General features: G+C 38.0%; 1 protein-coding gene across 12 annotated transcripts in view; it reads right to left on the bottom strand.

Moving 5' to 3' along the window:
• LOC135112088 (potassium voltage-gated channel subfamily KQT member 1-like) overlaps nucleotides 1-18,065 on the bottom strand; it is a 220,795-nt gene that overhangs the window by 12,071 nt on the left and 190,659 nt on the right. For 5 of the 12 annotated variants that reach the window (XR_010274055.1, XM_064026038.1, XM_064026039.1 and 2 more), the window contains 7 exons: nucleotides 17,009-17,194; nucleotides 13,906-13,979; nucleotides 7,656-7,783; nucleotides 5,392-5,488; nucleotides 4,972-5,193; nucleotides 4,078-4,244; nucleotides 2,935-3,071 (listed from right to left, as the gene is read on the bottom strand). Coding sequence is in view for 10 of the 12 variants with exons in the window: in XM_064026038.1 (XP_063882108.1) it covers nucleotides 2,935-3,071; nucleotides 4,078-4,244; nucleotides 4,972-5,193; nucleotides 5,392-5,488; nucleotides 7,656-7,783; nucleotides 13,906-13,979; nucleotides 17,009-17,194 (1,011 nt within the window). In the remaining 2 variants the exon portion in view is untranslated. Of the gene's footprint in view, nucleotides 1-2,934; nucleotides 3,072-4,077; nucleotides 4,245-4,971; nucleotides 5,194-5,391; nucleotides 5,489-7,655; nucleotides 7,784-12,296; nucleotides 12,425-13,905; nucleotides 13,980-17,008; nucleotides 17,195-18,065 lie in introns of all 12 variants that reach the window. The other 7 variants (XR_010274056.1, XM_064026041.1, XM_064026040.1 and 4 more) reach the window with 4 other exon arrangements.

Below are 18,065 nucleotides of genomic sequence, written 5' to 3' on the forward strand. Positions count from 1 at the left end.
GGGGCATGAAAACCCTGTGTCAATAATACAACTATAGCCACATCCTAGAAAATGCAACATGAGGAAACCAGAACAATTGAAAAAACAAAAATTTCAATATTCCTGTTCTAAAGTCATCAATTTGAAGACTGCTACTGCTCCTCCTTCTCACCCTTTATGATTAAACAGTTTCCTCTGAATGGGTACTGCTATGTCCTGTTTTCTCCTATGCAAAATAAATACTAAATAAATCATAAGCTGTGGTATTTTCAGATTTATACACATAGTTTTTAGTGATTGACTTTATAGGCTATGTCAGCATGGCTAGCTGTGTTGAAACTAGTAACCAAGTAACTCATCCCTTTGTCAAACTGAACTACCATCAGGTTATGTACATCCATGCAACATTTACTTGTGTGAAAAATTATTTTTGCATATGGGAAGTCATGACTGAAGAGGTTTCAGAGCACCATTAAAATACCCATGAGAAAACATACAAAATTTACTATATTATTTACCAAAAGAAGAATTCAAATATTTAAAATATAAATAGTGAAGTATGTTACATACAAACTTTTTCTTAACCTTTGGTAATTATCTATCTTAGGTATTCAAATACAATCAATTAAAAAAATCTTGTTTTCCACAATGCTTTCTTGTTCACAAGTCATATGATTTCCTCTGAACATGCAAAAAAGACATGACTATTGATTGTCTTCTGGCTAACATGATTAAAAATGGTTTGTTGGCTGTTTCAGTCATTACAGCTTCACATATATGTTCCAGTGCACTCTAGAGTTAAAACATGTGTCTGCTATTTAAAGAATGTGGGAGAATATCTGCTATTTAAAGAATGTGGGAGAATTACAAATTTACTTTTTTTTTTTTAGGGAGGAGGAGAAGGCCTCCTAAAACAATTCAGCTTACTAATGTCACTGAAACCTCAGCAGCCTTGCTTTGCACTCATAAGTTACTAAAGCAGTGCTGTGTCTCACTGTGCTCTAACCAGCTTGCACCAGCCTCAGATATGGTGACCAGCATGAAGCATAGTTCAGCAATGGTGTGTAAACCTGCCTAATAATGAAAGAACATAATACTACTGCATACCATTGCTGTTGCCCAAAAAGCACAAGCTTAAGAAAGGGCTAGCCTTAAAAAATCAAACACACTGTGTATCAAGTTAAAGTTAGTATGCACTTGTAAATTTACTAAGGGTTTCAGAGGCTGTGTTGCATAGTTTTCTTTTTAATAACTTTTTAATAAACTTACGAATTGGGATCGTACTTCACAGTGTGTGTTTTAGACACTTCACTGATTTTCATCAGTATCGTCAAGAAACAAAAGTGAATAATAAAGGTATTTGCCTTAGTAAATTTACCATGCACAAGACCCAGTCAGCTGCCAGATGCATGAAGGTATCAGGATGTGATTGTGATGTCACTCCACCCCAATATCCTTTCCATCACTGAGAGATGGTGCTACCACTCCAGATGGTGCTACCACTCCTGTCACTAACAACATTACTGTGAATCTTCCTGGTTACTTTCATTCAGTATTAGCAAGTTACTATAATGAGAACAGAGCCTATGTGACATTCTAGCACATTGTGGGCTTACAATATTTATATTAGCTGAATTTCCTTACATGATTGTGTACAGATTATGCAAACATAATAGTACTCAAGATACTGTATAATTTATTCCTTATCACTATTAAGAAATGTAAGAGGCAGATCCAAGGGAGTGACATCAAAATGATGTCATGACACCTTTGTGCATCTGGCAGCTGGCTGCATCTTATGTGGGCTAATTTACAAGAATAAGTGGCTTTATTTATCAATTTTTGTCACTTGACCATAGTGACAAAAATTAGAGGGATGTCTGAAACACACACTGTTAAAGTATGATTTCAATAAAACCCAATGTGTCTATACATCTGTCTGTTACTTAGCTGCATGTGTTAATACTTCATAAAGAATTTATTAAAACTGTCCTAATGAAGGATATCAAAACTGTCCTAATGAAGGGTATTATGTCACATGCCAAAATGCATCAATGTTCTTTCAAAATCTGATTAGTTTAAAGGAGAACCAAGGTTGAAAATAAAGGAAAGTATCCTTTATTGTTATGTAATAAATATGCTAAACATAAGTATAATGATAAATTATAAAAAAAAAATACATAGAAGTAAGTATGCCATATTTCTGGCATAATGTGCATTAACTGTGCAACTAATTATAACAGTAAATGAGAAAAAAAAATAGCTTATAGTATGAATTTTGGGAATCAGTACCAGTTTGTGTAGGGCTGTATGTGGATCACCTAACTATGTTGACATCCCTTCAAAGGGGTTACAGAGTTATACTACACAAATTCTGATTTAAAGAGCAATTTCTGTCACTAGAGACATTAAAAAGTGATGAAATCCATATCAAGAAAGTTGGGGGCCACTTGGAAGGTACACTTACAGGATTCTGTTTGTAAAGCTAGATGACAAAACTCGTGCCAGTCACTGAACATCTTTGATAATTGCTGATTTGACAGCAAACACGTCTCAATTTTTGTGCTAACCACTTCCTATTACCACTAAAACTGCAGCCCTCTATCTGAACTAAGGGAGCCTACATGTAACCCATCACATGAAGGTACACATGCACTGATCAATGTAATGAATGTACCATCATTCATGAGCTAACAGTAACACAGGAACATCAAGAACATCAATATATGTATATATATAATCTGGTACAACATGCACCAGCCTGCCTTGACTTTGTGATGGCCCTATGAAATCTGTCCACAATAGGCTTTCCATTCTGTATTGAGTTCTTATTCATAGTGCATTCTGTAACTTCCAAATAGTACCTCATTTCCATAGACACAGGCTGAGTGTTCTGGCAGCAATAAGGAACACATACACTGTTAGTGTAGTAAACAACAGCACGGTAAGACCCACCTTGGTTACGGGAATCACAGTCTTCCTCGATGTAGGGGGCACCAGTGTGCTCAATCTGTACCACCTGAGGCACCTGCAGCAAGTCTGGCTCCTTGGCCTCCAGGGAATGACGGGACGGCAGTGAGCTGCAAGGGAGTCTTCATTGACAGGACCCAAACTCATCTCAATATCAGTATGTACTTCTTTAAGCTATTAAGACATATAATTTAAAGTAAATCAACAGTTAATGACACATAAATATCATTATTAATCATATTAGGCATATGTAATGATATAAGGATACACTGAAATCTTTTAAGCTCTGCCCTTAAACTTTTGAAGTTTAATGTATGTTAATGATATTGTTTCCTTGAGTTATATAGAGAGAGGAGGCAACACTTAAAAGTACAAGTCCTTATGTTGCTTAATAAAAGCACTTATTACTGTATAATACTAAACCAATACCCAAGTAATTGCAACAGCCTTGCTATGATTTTGGTAAATGGAAAGTCTACTGGACACTGAATGATCATATGGATGGGGCCTAAATGTGGTGGGAGGAGATGAGGCCAAGAGTATCACTGGTAAGTGGAACTGGTGTTTGCATACCATCATGTTTTGTCCACATATCCCACCCAATAAAGGAAGAAAACTAAAACATATCACTTCATCTCTACTTCATTCTTGATATATGATAATGACAGCATATCATCATCATTATGACAGCTGAGTAGCTGAGAACTGTAATATATGATGAGCAGAGTATAAAGGGGAGAAGCAATTCTCAAATTAAAAAATGTGGCCACCAAATGTGATTTATTTATTTATTTATTTTATTTTATTTTATTTATTTTTTTTTGGGGGGGGAACTAACTGCCAAATGGAAGAGAGAACAAGGTCAGCATATATGAATCAAGATTTTAATTAAGAATTTATCAAATCTAAACACACCAAATGCAAGACTACTGTATTATGAGAAGACACACAAAACACTAAAATAAGAATAAATAAATGAATAAATAAAATAAAGAGAGAGAGAGAGAGAGAGAGAGAGAGAGAGAGAGAGAGAGAGAGAGAGAGAGAGAGAGAGAGAGAGAGAGAGAGAGAGAGAGAGAGAGAGAGAGAGAGAGAGAGGGAGGGAGGCATGCAGGCAGGAAGCAATACCTTAGGGTAACTCGTTTCTTCATTCTCTGAGAGACGTCAGAGTTGCCTCGAGTCATGGGCCTCTCAAAGTACTTGTTAGTTGGTGTGTTGGGTTCAGATGCTTGCTTGTCAACCAGGATGGGCTTGGGCTTCAAAACAGATGTGTAGGGTGGGGGAGCACCAGGAACCTGTTGGAGGAGGTGAGGGCTGTCTGTCCTTCAGGTGATTCAATCTTTTGTTGTTACCAAGTTTCCTCAATCTTTCATCACCTTATCTCTTACATTTAACAGGCTGTGGTGGATGTTACTAAGAAGTTTTCATATTTATAGTGTAGTTTAACAAGAGTTCTGTGTCATCATCAGGATAAATACTTAAAAGAACAAGGGACAACTTGAAAATAATCCTGATGAGGTTCAGGAATATGGACCTTAATATTGCCTCATAAAATATCACTCTGATTTTTTTCTTTCTTTTCTGGTTTATTTATCATATAAACACCATTAGTAGCCATTTCAAATAAAAATAGTATCCAGTATCAGAAATATGAATTAGATTCCTCACTAGGTGTAAGTGCAAATATGTAAATGAAACAGTCCTTGTATTATGAAAACTGACATGTGAAATAATAATGATTTCTTGATACTTTCATGAATTGAAATGTCTAATAATAACAATCAAACATACTTAAAAAAATATGCAGAATAAAATTTTCTGAATTTGTTTCACTAAAAAAAATAACCCCAACAACATTACTTTCTCTAGTTCCTGGAAGTTACCAAGGTTGTCAAATACAATAAGTGAGAGAAGGAAGAAGGCTGACTCACCTCAGGAATTATCTGTTTGGGGAAAGAAGGTTTATATCTAACACGGGACAGTGATGCTTGATGTGGCTGATGGTTGTGTCTGAACACTCACGGTTAGGGAAGATGAGGAAATGACGGTCGAGGAGCTGGTGATGGGGGTGAAGGAGGTGGTAGGGCCACTGCTGCAGCTGTCTGGAGAGCCAGGGAGGGGAGCAGAAGAGGTGGGTGTGGTGGGAAAGAGACTCGTCACAGGTGGGGGCAGAGCCAGAAGGCGTTTGCGGTCCTCCATGTACAGATCAATTAACTGGTCCAATTTAGACTCAATATCATCAACCTGAAAGAATTTTATCTCCATCATCCTTGCTGCAGTTCTTATCACCAACAAACCATCAGTAGTACATTAACACATTGTCTGAGTGCATGCAAATTCTTCCCTAAAAAAAATATATATATCATTTTAATTGATGTGTAAAATATCCACACAAAACACATTTATGTAGTAGACACCAACTTGGAGAGTTCCAGCCCTCACCTGTCTTTCCACTTTTACAATACGAGAGGCAAGACTAATCTTGGACTCGTATACATCCTTAGCCTTGGATCCTTGTTTCCCGAGGATCTGGTCCAGCCTGCAGGGTATGCAGTGGGTGATTAGGACACAAGTAATAGGTTTCCATTCAGCCCTCACTATTTTAATAAAATTGGATTAGCTACTTGTGGTTAAAACATAATTTGCTACTTTTGGTCTTCATGCTTTCAGTAAGTTGCATTTACTGTCAACATGGCCAAAAGTTATTATACAGGAGCTCTGATTAATAATGCATAGACTATGTATCAGGTTATTTCATCCACTACTGTCAAAAGTGGTTTTGTAGAATGCCAATGTGGAGAGCTAGGGAAAAACTAACCACCAGCTCAGGTATTAATGAGGGTTTTCAAGGTAGCCATCCTTTAGCCCTACTACTACAGACTACAGCTTCCTTAAGGATCATAGCAGAGAGGAATGACTCTAATCTAAAGAAACCAAGGGATGAGGTTGTGGATCCAAATTTCTAGTGGTATGGTATAGATTAGTTTGGAAGCACCTATGTTTTCACTAAGGATTTTAGTACATGTGTGTTAAGTTAGGTTATGGTTTGTATGTGTGACAGGGATACTGTTGGATAAAGTTTAGTGTAACAACACATGCACGAGCCTTTCTTAATGGGACGAGCAAATATCTTTAAGGTTACTTCAGGTTCTCCAGTGACTAAACCAAGGCATTCCAAGTACAGTATTGCATGTACTGAACCAATACTTGTGCATTTTCACTATTTAACAAGAGACATCAAACTGCTAGGTCCTGGAGTTTTTAAGGGTGAGTAGTACTGTTTTATGGCATGCAAAAGATATCCCTGAGGCATGCAGTCACTGACATTAAAGTTGCTCACGTTGTTGGTTCACTTCTCACGTCTATTAGTTACATAGTCAACTGGGGACAAGTCAGGTTTGGTCTCTGTGCAGTCTTGTCATTTGTTGCCTTTTACCTTCATGAATGACGTCAAGATGGTCTGTAAAGCTCATGTAGACAAGGTTCTTTAGTGTAGTTTTTTCTTCTGCAGGATATTTCTGGCTTTCTATGTTTTTCCCTCCACAGTGGATTCACCCTTACTATCCATCTTTTTGATTAGTATGAAAATAACCATGAGGGTTGGTTTAAATGTTACAGTATTGTAAGATATTTATGGTGCATCAAGATATCATTGCTTGCTTGTAGAGATGACTATAATGTTTGTGCATGTAATTAAGCTCAAGTAGATGGTATATATGTAACCATGACTCTGCTTCTTTCATGTGTGCTAAAGGAAGACTATGTAAAGCAAACATTTGCAACTTCAGTCAAAAGTACCATTTCACATCAACTGTTACTTTACCATTGCACTCTACATCATCGAAGCACGCACACTGCATCAAGGGGACATGAAGCAACATGGCTTTCTTCAGGGCAATAAAAGCAAAAAATATTAATTTTTTCCATCTTTGAGACACTGAGGAGTTGATCTGAAAGTGGGACGAATTAACCATGAGAGGTCATTGCTGGGGTCTGAACCTGACAGGACAATCAAGCCGCAAGTGATCACCAAGACCAAATGGATTTTGGTCTGCCTTGACTTTCCAAATGGATTTTGGTCTGCCTTGACTTTCCTATCACTACAGTTGTATACTCTTCCATTTCATGATCTTCTACATAGACAAGTGGTTGGGCACATGTGGACTTTGTACGTACATCACAATCAGTCTTCCACTACCTTCACTCCTTTCCTCAACCCACAACCATGCAGGAAGGAATTTAGGGTTCTAAAACATCTTTAAACACCAGAGGGAGTCACATCCATCTCAAAATATGCACACAAAATTTAAAGATCAAGTTTCATGTTTTGTAAAATCTTGTCAACCTTGATACATATATTGGTATGGTGACAAATATGTGCAGACTATGAAGGGGGGGAAAAAAAAAAAATTTAAATATCCCCTGGAAATTTCAACTGTGGATCTCGTTGGTACTTATTCTGCATCCCGTTCTCATTACTGAACATTACTACAATGACATTAGCTACTTCAGATAGATGATTTACAGCAATGCAATACAGTAGTTACACTGATAACACAGATACATCATGGAGAAACACCTGAGTACATGTTGAAGTACAGTCATCATCTCAAAACTATATAAGGATTCAAGTCAGGCTCCAAAAAATGTGATGCAAAATGTATGTACCAGTCAAGGAGTCTAATTCCTAGTGGCCTGGCACTCACCTCCCGTGCAGGTACTTTACTCTTGTTAGCAGATCTGCATGGCCCGAGGAATATTGTTCTATAACGTCTTTTACATCATAGGGTTTTAGGGCCTCTTTGAACTTACGCCTGGCAAGGAAGTACCTAATCTGAGGAAGGGAAAGAGAGAGTGCGACAGTTTAGGACAGGGGACCCTTTAGTTTAAAGACCCATAAGGCTATTTTTCCAACTGTATTTAATTAGTGTCCAAGGAGTTTATTAGTTAAGTTGCTGTTTATTTATGAGCAGGCACGATGAATTTCAATGATTCTTCTAAAATGGTTATAAAATCCGTTGCAGTGCTATTAATTGTGAGGTTTAAAGTTTAGAAGCAATTAAGAGACCTCTTACAGGGATAAGACCACATTAACTATTCTTGGAATTAAACAACTGAGTCAGAGATGAGTGTTTCTTATTTAGCCAACACTCATTTCTTCAATTAGACAGGACTGGAATAGGAAGCTCAACAGTGAAGTCTGGTCCTATCCACATGTAATGGTTGTAATTTTAGAGGTGCACGCCTCAAACACCAGGTGGTCAGATGTTTCAATGTCTGTCCGCAACATACTTCATCACAGGAGGCAAAATACTTCATTTCTCTCAACATATAATGCATAGCTGTATAATTACTGTTCCTCCATGAAGCTTAAGCTATTTATTACTGATCAGTAATCCTGGAAAAGAATTAAACTTTATATAAGAGGTCTGGAATACAAGAAGTTAGTTAGACAAGGATTAGGTACATATTTTATTACATATGAAGGGAGAAAATGCATTATTTCTTAAACCGCTTAAAGTTCAACAGGTTAATCATATGCAATAATTTGTGCACATGACACATTCCTGCAGACCTGAGGGTGGCTCAGGCAAGGGAATTCCAGATTACCGTCACAGTCAACAGTCATTTTGAATCAAGTCTTGGCAACACATGACTTCAGGGAAGAATTTTGGAACAACCAAAATTACATAACAATTACCAACTTGTACCACAATTTTGTTTCACCAGCTTGTCACAGTGCTGTACTCAAGTGAAGTAAAATGAACTATTGAGTTGATGAATAGTCCAAAACTCCATGAAGTCACAGTCTTACAAGTGTTATATAGTGAGTGAGTCTATAGTCATATATTCACAAATAAGAACAAACATCACCTAATACCTGCACAGTTGCAAAAAATTCCACAATAAGTAGCTAGTACCTACATAACTACAGTATCCACAAAAAGTATGCAGAATACGAGGGGGCTGTGGGTTGGGTGTCATCAGAATTATCATATGCACCAGCTAACAGTCTGTTCATATCTTGCTTACTAGTCAGCTCCATCTAATTTAAATCAACACTTATCAGGCAGTTTCATGTCACGGTTGTACAGGAAACATCAAAGAGAGGATGACTATTTCTTCAGTTTCTTTTCCTTGTATTATTTATCATGATGCCATCCCCCTACACCACAGAATAGGGTTTAAGAACCTTACTGAGGAAAACTTGTTAGCATATGAAGCCATATGAAGTCTCATTTCCCAGTAGCTGAGGTGCCACCTAGTGAACTTGTTCCTGCATATTTCAGAAAGACAACAGTAATAGCAGACAAACTTATGGAGAAAAGTGTTGAGAATGCCATGCATCGCAGCAATACAAATTAAGCAACCTTCCTTTGACATCCTTGCAGAGTACAACACTCAACACTGCTGCCAGAAAGAAATGAAGCTACATCTTTGTTTTCTGACCAGTAAACCCTTTCTGACTGTATTTGCTGATCAACTCACCTTTATGAGAAAATATAAAGATTTAACTAAAGTATTTGCTGTTTGTCTCATCTTTAAGAGAAAATATAAAGATTTAACTAATGTAAACTTGGGAAAGATCTTATGCATTGATGAGTCAACTATCCAATGTGGTCCACAGAGGCATGGCAAGTAAAGAAACCCCTGAACTCCTGATATGTATAACACCTGCCCTTAGTCATGATTTGCACCTCCTTTAATGGAGAGAATGGGCATAGGGCCTTGTGTGTGCTAACCAAAAACATCAAAGAACATTAAAATCAATATAAATGGCTACATTTATTTTTTGCAAGACAACATGTTAACTTTCTATCCATGACTCCAATTTCTTTGTGCATGACAGAGCACTGAGCCACAAGGCACAGATAATTTCTAGACAAGAAGGTAAACATCCTTTAAGTGGCCTGGGGATTCTCCAGACCTGAATGCCCATCAAAAAAACTATTGTCTTACGTGAACTTCAAAATTCAAGAAAAGAATATATCATATCATCAATTCCTTACTGAAGCTATCACAAATACCTCAATGCATGGAAATGATAATATAATGGCCATATAAAATACCAATAAACACAAAGATGATGAAATGTATTGTCTTCACCCCATCCTGCATATTTTTTGGTACTGTAAAATGCTGCTTCTGTTTATAGCTATGAGCAGCAAAGTGTTGCAGACTTTATCATAGCCACTGGCTGGGACCAACACAAAGCATCCTATGCACTGCTATCAGAACAGTCTGCTGCTTCTACCTCCAGCAAGGAGCTGTAAGTTCTGCTTGTTGTTTTTATATGCAGACTACTGGCTTATTAATGACAGAGTTAATGCTTCATACACCACATGTAAATGTGCAGAGATCTGGAGGAGAAAGGTTTTGTGGTGGGCCTCCGCCAAAGTACTGTGGACAATATATGTACAAGAAAGTTACTGAATCTGGCTGATAAAGCTTGCACATGTCAACATGCTTGGACTTGAATGTACATCAGTCTAGAAAACACTAGTTGTTAATAGCCATTTAAAAAAAGTTGGGGAGTACTGTTTACATGCCAAAAATGCTCAAGTATACAGTAAGGAAGGCAATCAATTTTTGTGGCTTGGTATCATCAAACAAGAGAATTCAGAAATACTATGCACAATATATCTGCATGCATTCCAAAATTAGTAAAAAAGAAAATGCTCCTGCACAATGTAACTAATAACTATTCATAACTTAAGACTTGTCCTGTAATGTAAATAGTTAATCAAATTATGTTTTACCTTCATACAAACTACATTCCACATTCATTATTTCCCTAAAATGCACATCCTGAATAAGTAATATTTCTCAGTACATTCTCTTGCAGGGATCTCAAAAGAGTTTTCAGTGATCTGAATAAATCCAGATTACTCTGGTACACCTGATTCTCTATACTGCCATGATTCAGTCACACATTAGGATGTTAAGGTGCAATACAATGCTAAGTGTGCAGCCTTTGTCTCCCATTCAGTGCTGACATGCATGGTATTTTTTGCTGGCCATGCTATGGGTTATCATCAACCATTCAGAATCATACTGAAATTATTTTGAAACCCATTTTGAGTTTTACCATATATCATCCTTTTTAACAAAAATTAGTCAGATAATATCCTGGGCCAGTGCAAGATGCATTCACTAAAGTACGTGTGTAAATGCAAACTTTATTGGCCTCAAAAAAAAAAAAAAAAAAAAAAAAAAAAAAAAAAAAAAATTGTTAGTTAAATGAATGGCAAACTTTGGCAGGTTACAGCAGAGAGAGAAAAACACACCCAGGGAATCCACATCATGTACAATGAGATACTGTTACTCAAACAAGAAAACACAAGTCTGAGTAAGGTGTTAGTAAACAGCAACCAGCAATGTGCACGATCTAGTTATGAAGAGGAAGGAGTTTCACACTACTATGTAAAAGAAATTCACATGTAAGGTTAAATTTTCTAGAACATTAGTTGGGATATTTAAGGGTAAGAAATGGGAAAAGAAAAAGAAAAAGAAAATTTCTTCTACAAGTCCTATATAAAAAAGAAGCAACCATTTCATCATGTATCATTAGCAAAATTTAATAAACTTTTTTTGTTTCATACAGAATTTTAACAGTGTATTATCATTAACCTGTATGTTGTATTATTTGGAGCATGTAAGTAGTAGTTATTGTAAGTCAGGAAGGTTAATAGCACTTTCAATCCAGTTAAAATACCATCATCTCCATAATAATTTTCAAATTCTGAATGATACTTCCAATTAGAAAGAAAAGTCATACAGACTAAAAAATGAAAGACAAGGAAAGGAGACAAAGTGAAACAGATCAATGACAGCACAGTTTCAATCCTGACATGTGTAATCATAATGTGTACTGGTGATGAGAGATTAACTAAGAAACCTTGGGACAAAAATATTGATGAAGAGGATATTGGAACACTGCAATAGGAATAGGAGGAGGAGGAGGAGGAGGAGGAGGAGAAGGAGGAGGAGGAGGAGGAGGAGGAGGAGGAGGAGGAGGAGGAGGAAAGGAGGAGGAGGAGGAGGAGGAGGAGGAGGAGGAGGAGGAGGAGGAGGAGGAGGAGGAGGATGGATGAGGAAAGGAGGAGGAGGAGGAGGAGGAGGAGGAGGAGGAGGAGGAGGAGGAGGAGGAGGAGGAGGAGGAGGAGGAGGAGGAGGAGGAGGAGGAAGGTGATGGATGAGGAAAGGAGGAGGAGGGGGGAAAGGGAGAGGGAGAATAAGAAGGAGCAGGAGCAGGAGGGAAGGCAAGGAGGAGGAACTGGAGCAGCAGCAATGGGGGATGATTAGTAATAGCAATAGTAGCAGTGGATGTGTTGTCAGTGAGGTACCTCCCCTGTAGTGTCTTGACCCGAGACAGAAGGTCCACGTGCCCAGCCGAGTACTGCTCTATCACATCCTTCACGTCGTATGGCTTCAGTGCTTCCTTAAACTTGCGTCGCGCCGTGAAATATTTGATCTACGCCCAGGAGGGGAGACAGTTAGTGTGCTGGACAAAATCGGGGTTAATGGGGACTGTTTGTAGACCCTGAAAAGAAAATTCTACAGGGAGATTGACTAAGTGTAGCATATACAGATGTGGAAAGTTGAAAATGAGGAGAAGAGAAAGCTACCCATGTACGGAGAAAAGAAAGCCACCCATGTACAAACGCACACTGACATTGTAATACAGTCTTGTGAGTTTATGTATTGCCCTCCACAGTGGTCTGCTGCAGGGGAGAGACAGCAGATCAGCAGCATTCAGTCAAAGCTTCTTGCAAGCCAACAACAAAACACTCCCATGGGATGTGACATGTACTGTAGGTTATCGCAACAAAGGTTCACTGGTAATAATTAACTGATGGAGTTCATCAGTGTTCTTACATGCTATCAAATCTCACAAGATGATACAAGTGCAGTTATCAAGATTCTATACTTTATCTGATATTTGACTTTGCTTTGTTAATTTTCCAGTTCTTAAATTTATATAAGAAAAAAAAAAAAAAATAGTGAAGAATAAGTTTAACCTCTAAATTCTGAAACCCATATTATTTTTATATTTCCATTACATTCCTTAAAAATTGACATATAAATACAAGAAAGCCTTCACCATACTGTTTAAGAAAAACTGGAAAAATCTCTCATATTCTTGAGTAGCAGTACTTTACTTCCCACCTTCCATAAGACCCATTGCAATAATTCTTCCAAATCTATAAATGCTTATTATTGTTTTTGATTTCTTGCCAGATACTACTCAGTCTTTTGTCCTCATCATTGTTGTTGTCTGATCAAAATCTCTTCTTTTGTAAAACCAGTCTGCTCCTCTCTAAGCCTAACATCCAAGAGGAGGCAGGCAGGTGTGAGGTGTCACTCACTGCACCTCTTTTAATGGTCATGTGAACACCTGTAGTTTGAAGCAGTCTTCCTGGATGCCTACAAAACTGGTACACAGGCTATAAACACACACAACACAACTAATGATGGACATGACAAGCTATAAACACACTTGATACAGCTGATGATGGACATGATAGGCTACAAACACACTTGACACTGCTGATGATGGACTTGACATCTTATTGTACACAAATGTAAGATTTCATCCAATTCAAGGAATCACTCTGATCTGCTTGATAAATATGAAGAGTTTAAGATACCTATGCATATTATTCCATACATATTTGTGAATTGCAATAAAAACAGTATGCAAAAATAAAAACTTCCTCAATGAATCTTTAAACCTCACAACTATATCAAGAAGTTTCTATCAAAACTTAAAACCTGCTGCCAATACATACTACAATCAAATACTGGATGAAAAATAAAATACTACCAGGAACCTCAGTGTCTCTGCAGTGCTCCTTCCCACAGTTGGTTGGTGCTGATGCTGCCACCTCAGCTGCTAGTCTGTGCCATCACCACCACTACCACCACCACCACCACTCTCCTCACCATGCTCACCTTCCTGATGGCTCTGATGGCTGCCTTGTGCTGGTTGGTGAGCTGCAGCACCCGCGGTTGGTCATCGTCCTCGTCTACAAGGAATGATGGTCTTGTGAGAAGCAGAGCTAATGAATGCACAAGACTATTGTCCTTCTGGTACTTATCTTACAAATATGGTCTTAGATCTAAGTCATAAACAGAACATTTTGTTGCTACATTGAGACAAAGTGTTACTATGTCTTGGCTTGGCTATGAAGGAGAGCTCAGCCTGATACAAAGATAAACAAGATGTCTAGAAAAGAATAAATAATATGCACGTAAATCTGCACATTATTTGTTTAATGTGTGGTAATGTGGCAAGTTGGGCTTGCATTTGTAAACAAGTTTCAAAATGTTTGTGGCATGAAAGATTCACTTCACCTTTATGGTAAAGAAGCTTTAATATGAAGCAATACCATCATATATAACATCAAAGCTCCAGGTTTCTTAAATTATTGAAGATAGGAACTGGTATTGGACAAGAACAAAGCCCTGAACAGAGGTTACAAGCAGCCAATCAGATCATGGCTCATTTCATAGCTCTTGGTAATTTCCAAGTGGGAAAGGTAGGGCTCTCTTATAACAATAATGTGGTTTTTGTTACCTAGGCATGGCAGATCCTTTAACTACCTCTTTTTTTTCAGCTAGATGATGATATACAAGACAGACTGCGGATGACCGAACCATCACAACTTATACTTTACAGCGAGGCTCTATCATCCAAAGATTTTTAAGGGATGAACAGTCATAACAAAGGAAGTATTGGGAGTTTCAAACACTTCAGAAATTCATTGGAGAGATATGTGAAGCTAAGGATCTTAAAAAATCTACAGCATGTCATATGAAATTATCTTGGTATTTGTTGCAGTTACAAATTTCAATATTTCATCTTTATTTAAACAATATGGCCAACATAAACAGTGTTTTAAGGCTTAAATGTATCACAGGCTATTGATATTTCACATCTAGTTTTCTCCAGAAAAAAAATTATATGGGTTAGCTTTCACTAATGAGGCACCCACAGGACCTGAGGGGTGCCAGATCAGCATCAAATATGGATTACAGGAGTCTGCCTCATCACACTCTCTACATATGTATTCTTTTAGTCAGTAAAAGTTGGTTAAAAAAAAAAATCTTCCCACAAAATCTTTGATATACTAATTTAATTCTAAGAAACCCATAGACCGCCATTAGTCTCTTGCAGAGTACCAACCTGCAGATACTGAGACAAAACACTAGTTACTTGTTTGAAGAGGAAGCACATAGTCCAGCCCACCACTGTCTTGATGCAGCTACTTTATCTTTACAATTATTATATCCTTTCTAAATGTTACATACTGGTAGGTGAATATTAAATGATTTGTGAAATTAAGTCAACTACTTTGAAGGTATAAAAAAAATACTGTTACTATAGATACTCTTGAGTAGCTTAAACTACAAATGATGTGCTTAATTATCAAGAGCTAACTTTTCTAATCTTTTAATTTATTTATCACACTCACTCACTCACTCACTCACTCACTCACACACACACACACACACACACTTGAATGGCTGGCTACCTGATTGCAGCTGATTCAACAGCTTCTCAGCAACTACTTGGGCAGGTACAAGTCCTCAGTTTGGATACAAGTAAAATTACAGATTTTGATTCTAAAATGTTCAACACACAAGTGGAATAAAATTATTGCTAACATTCAAATATAGCAGTACATAGCTGACAGAAGTACCCCACTGTAGCACACAGGCTACCAACTCAGTGAACTGAGTGACAAGTATCTGATTCTTTTCAATGAGTCACTCATGAAAACTCATCACTTAAAAGAATAGTTTTCCATATCTATAACACACACATACACACACACACACACACACACACACACACACACACACACACACCTCAACAGGTAATACATTATTTTTCTTTATACAACCACCTACTCATGTATCATAATTACATGACAGTCTGAGGACATTCAAGGTCTGCTACTATTGCAGTAAATATTTACTTTTCCTACATAGACATGACAGCTACAGGAGAGTAGTGTTTCAGCAAAGGAGGTCTATTAAATGTTGTGTCTGAACTAAAGGCTTTCTTCAGCTGCCAACCAACTACTGTACTGATACAAGCAAAACTATTAGACATACCAATTATGTAACCATACACAGCTGCATATCCAACAAGCTTACTGAAACACAAAGGTGTTTCTAAAAAAAAATCAGTGGGTGATAATGAAGATATGCACTGAAAGGTTTCTAATTTTAACCTTCATGCATGTCTTAAAAAAATATTTAAAATAAATTTACAGTTTATATGAGGTGCATTGGAACATTAATTAAAGGAATTTAACAGAAAAGAGGAAAATAAGGACAGCCAAATATGGCTTGAAAGGTGGCCAATTGTTTAATTTTGTAGAAGCAGAGTTGGAGCAATACAGACGCAACATTCTTAAACCCTGGTCATCACAAATAATTCCACCTCTCTCTTTTCCTCTATGTACATACTTCTCCCACTCAGCCAGCAGTGCAGACTATACAAAATGAGGATTAGGAGAATCCCTTTGGAAACTTTTCTCACCCCCAAAATGGTTGAAGGCAAAAGTGAAAAATCTTCAGTAATTCTCCAAAGATGTAGTGATGGTGCATATTTACTCGTACTTCTCAGGTGCAGTGGTGTTTAGTCCATAGGTGCAGACAGTCAACAGGTCAATAGCTCCAGGAAGAGTGCAACTGAAACTCTTCAGTGTGGAAGAACAGGGTCCATATGTACAGTGCAGTGTGCTTGAAAGTGCTATGCTTGTCCACAAGTGTGGCATAAATGGAAGAACCAATGGCCTTCAGGCAATAAAGTTTATGTGGCCTCATTCTCCAGCAGCAGCAACAGCAGCAGCAGCAGGAGGAGGAGGAAGAGGAGCAGCCTTTAAGCATGGAAGGCACACTGCTGGGTGCTCTACAAACACAAGAAGCATCTATTGGGCGTGCCAGGCTCATATTACACACTGGATGACACTGTGTGTGTAGCTATGAATCTGCACCACGTGACTGAAGTCGGAGGAGGGTCCCTCTATGGGCGCTCGCTAACCTCTGCTGGGGGACCGGGGCCGGCGAGGGGTGGCAACATTGCCCCCAAACTCCTTGTGAAGTAGATTGGCAAGCACGACAGGGAACTGGGCTGGGTCCTGCTCAACCGGGGTGCCATTGGTTGGAGTGCCAGTCTCACTGAGCACCATGGGGGTGAGGAAGGCCGCAGCAGCCAGCCGAAGATGAACTGAAGGGAGATTTCTTGGCCTAACATCCTGGTTGACAACTGGGCCTTGGCGCTATTCAAGGCTCGTCAGAATGGCATCTCAGTTCTTCGTACACATTACCTATTTGCTTGCAGGACACCTATTTGTTCTCTATAGCACTGCAAAATATTTCTTCCTTCTCTAAGGAGGGATGATATCCAGTGTATAATATTAAAAGAAATTAAGAAATATATTATCATACCACACCACAAGAAGCTAAGAATAATCTGATGCAGTGCTGAGAAAAACTTGGAGAAGCAAGATATAAAACAATCAGTCCCCCTGAAAAGATCTGGGCAAGACACATATTCATTCCTATTTGTCTAGCTCCAAAAAATAAACATTATAATACATTTAAAAATTATTCAAATATAAACAAGTCCTTGAAATATCATATCAGGCAAAAATCAGATCACAGCTCCATGCTCACAATTACTTCATAATGAATAATCACAGTTCAGCAATCATATCTAGAATGCCAGGATGGCACTCACCTTTCCTACTGCTTCCAAAGAACCCACAAGACTCAATTTCATACTTAAAATACACCATGGATTCCATATGATCAGAAATGTCACACAGGATAACAGAAGTTTCTCTCCTTGCTTACATAAGAAAGGGATCTATGACATTGTCATGCCAAAAACTCTGCCATGGAACAAATGAATGGGGTGAGATGGAGAAAATTGACATGATCACTTTGGAAGAGATAGGCATTAATTAATATCTTTGGGTTAAGCAGGCAGGCTTAACATTATCAATACTGCACCTACCTGGGATTCAGATGGGCTATATTACATGTTGCAAGCTTTACATAAAATCAATTAAAGTAGTAACCATTTCAGGTAAAAC

This window comes from Scylla paramamosain, chromosome 23 (genome assembly GCF_035594125.1).
Source record: "Scylla paramamosain isolate STU-SP2022 chromosome 23, ASM3559412v1, whole genome shotgun sequence".
Lineage (NCBI taxonomy): Eukaryota > Metazoa > Arthropoda > Malacostraca > Decapoda > Portunidae > Scylla > Scylla paramamosain.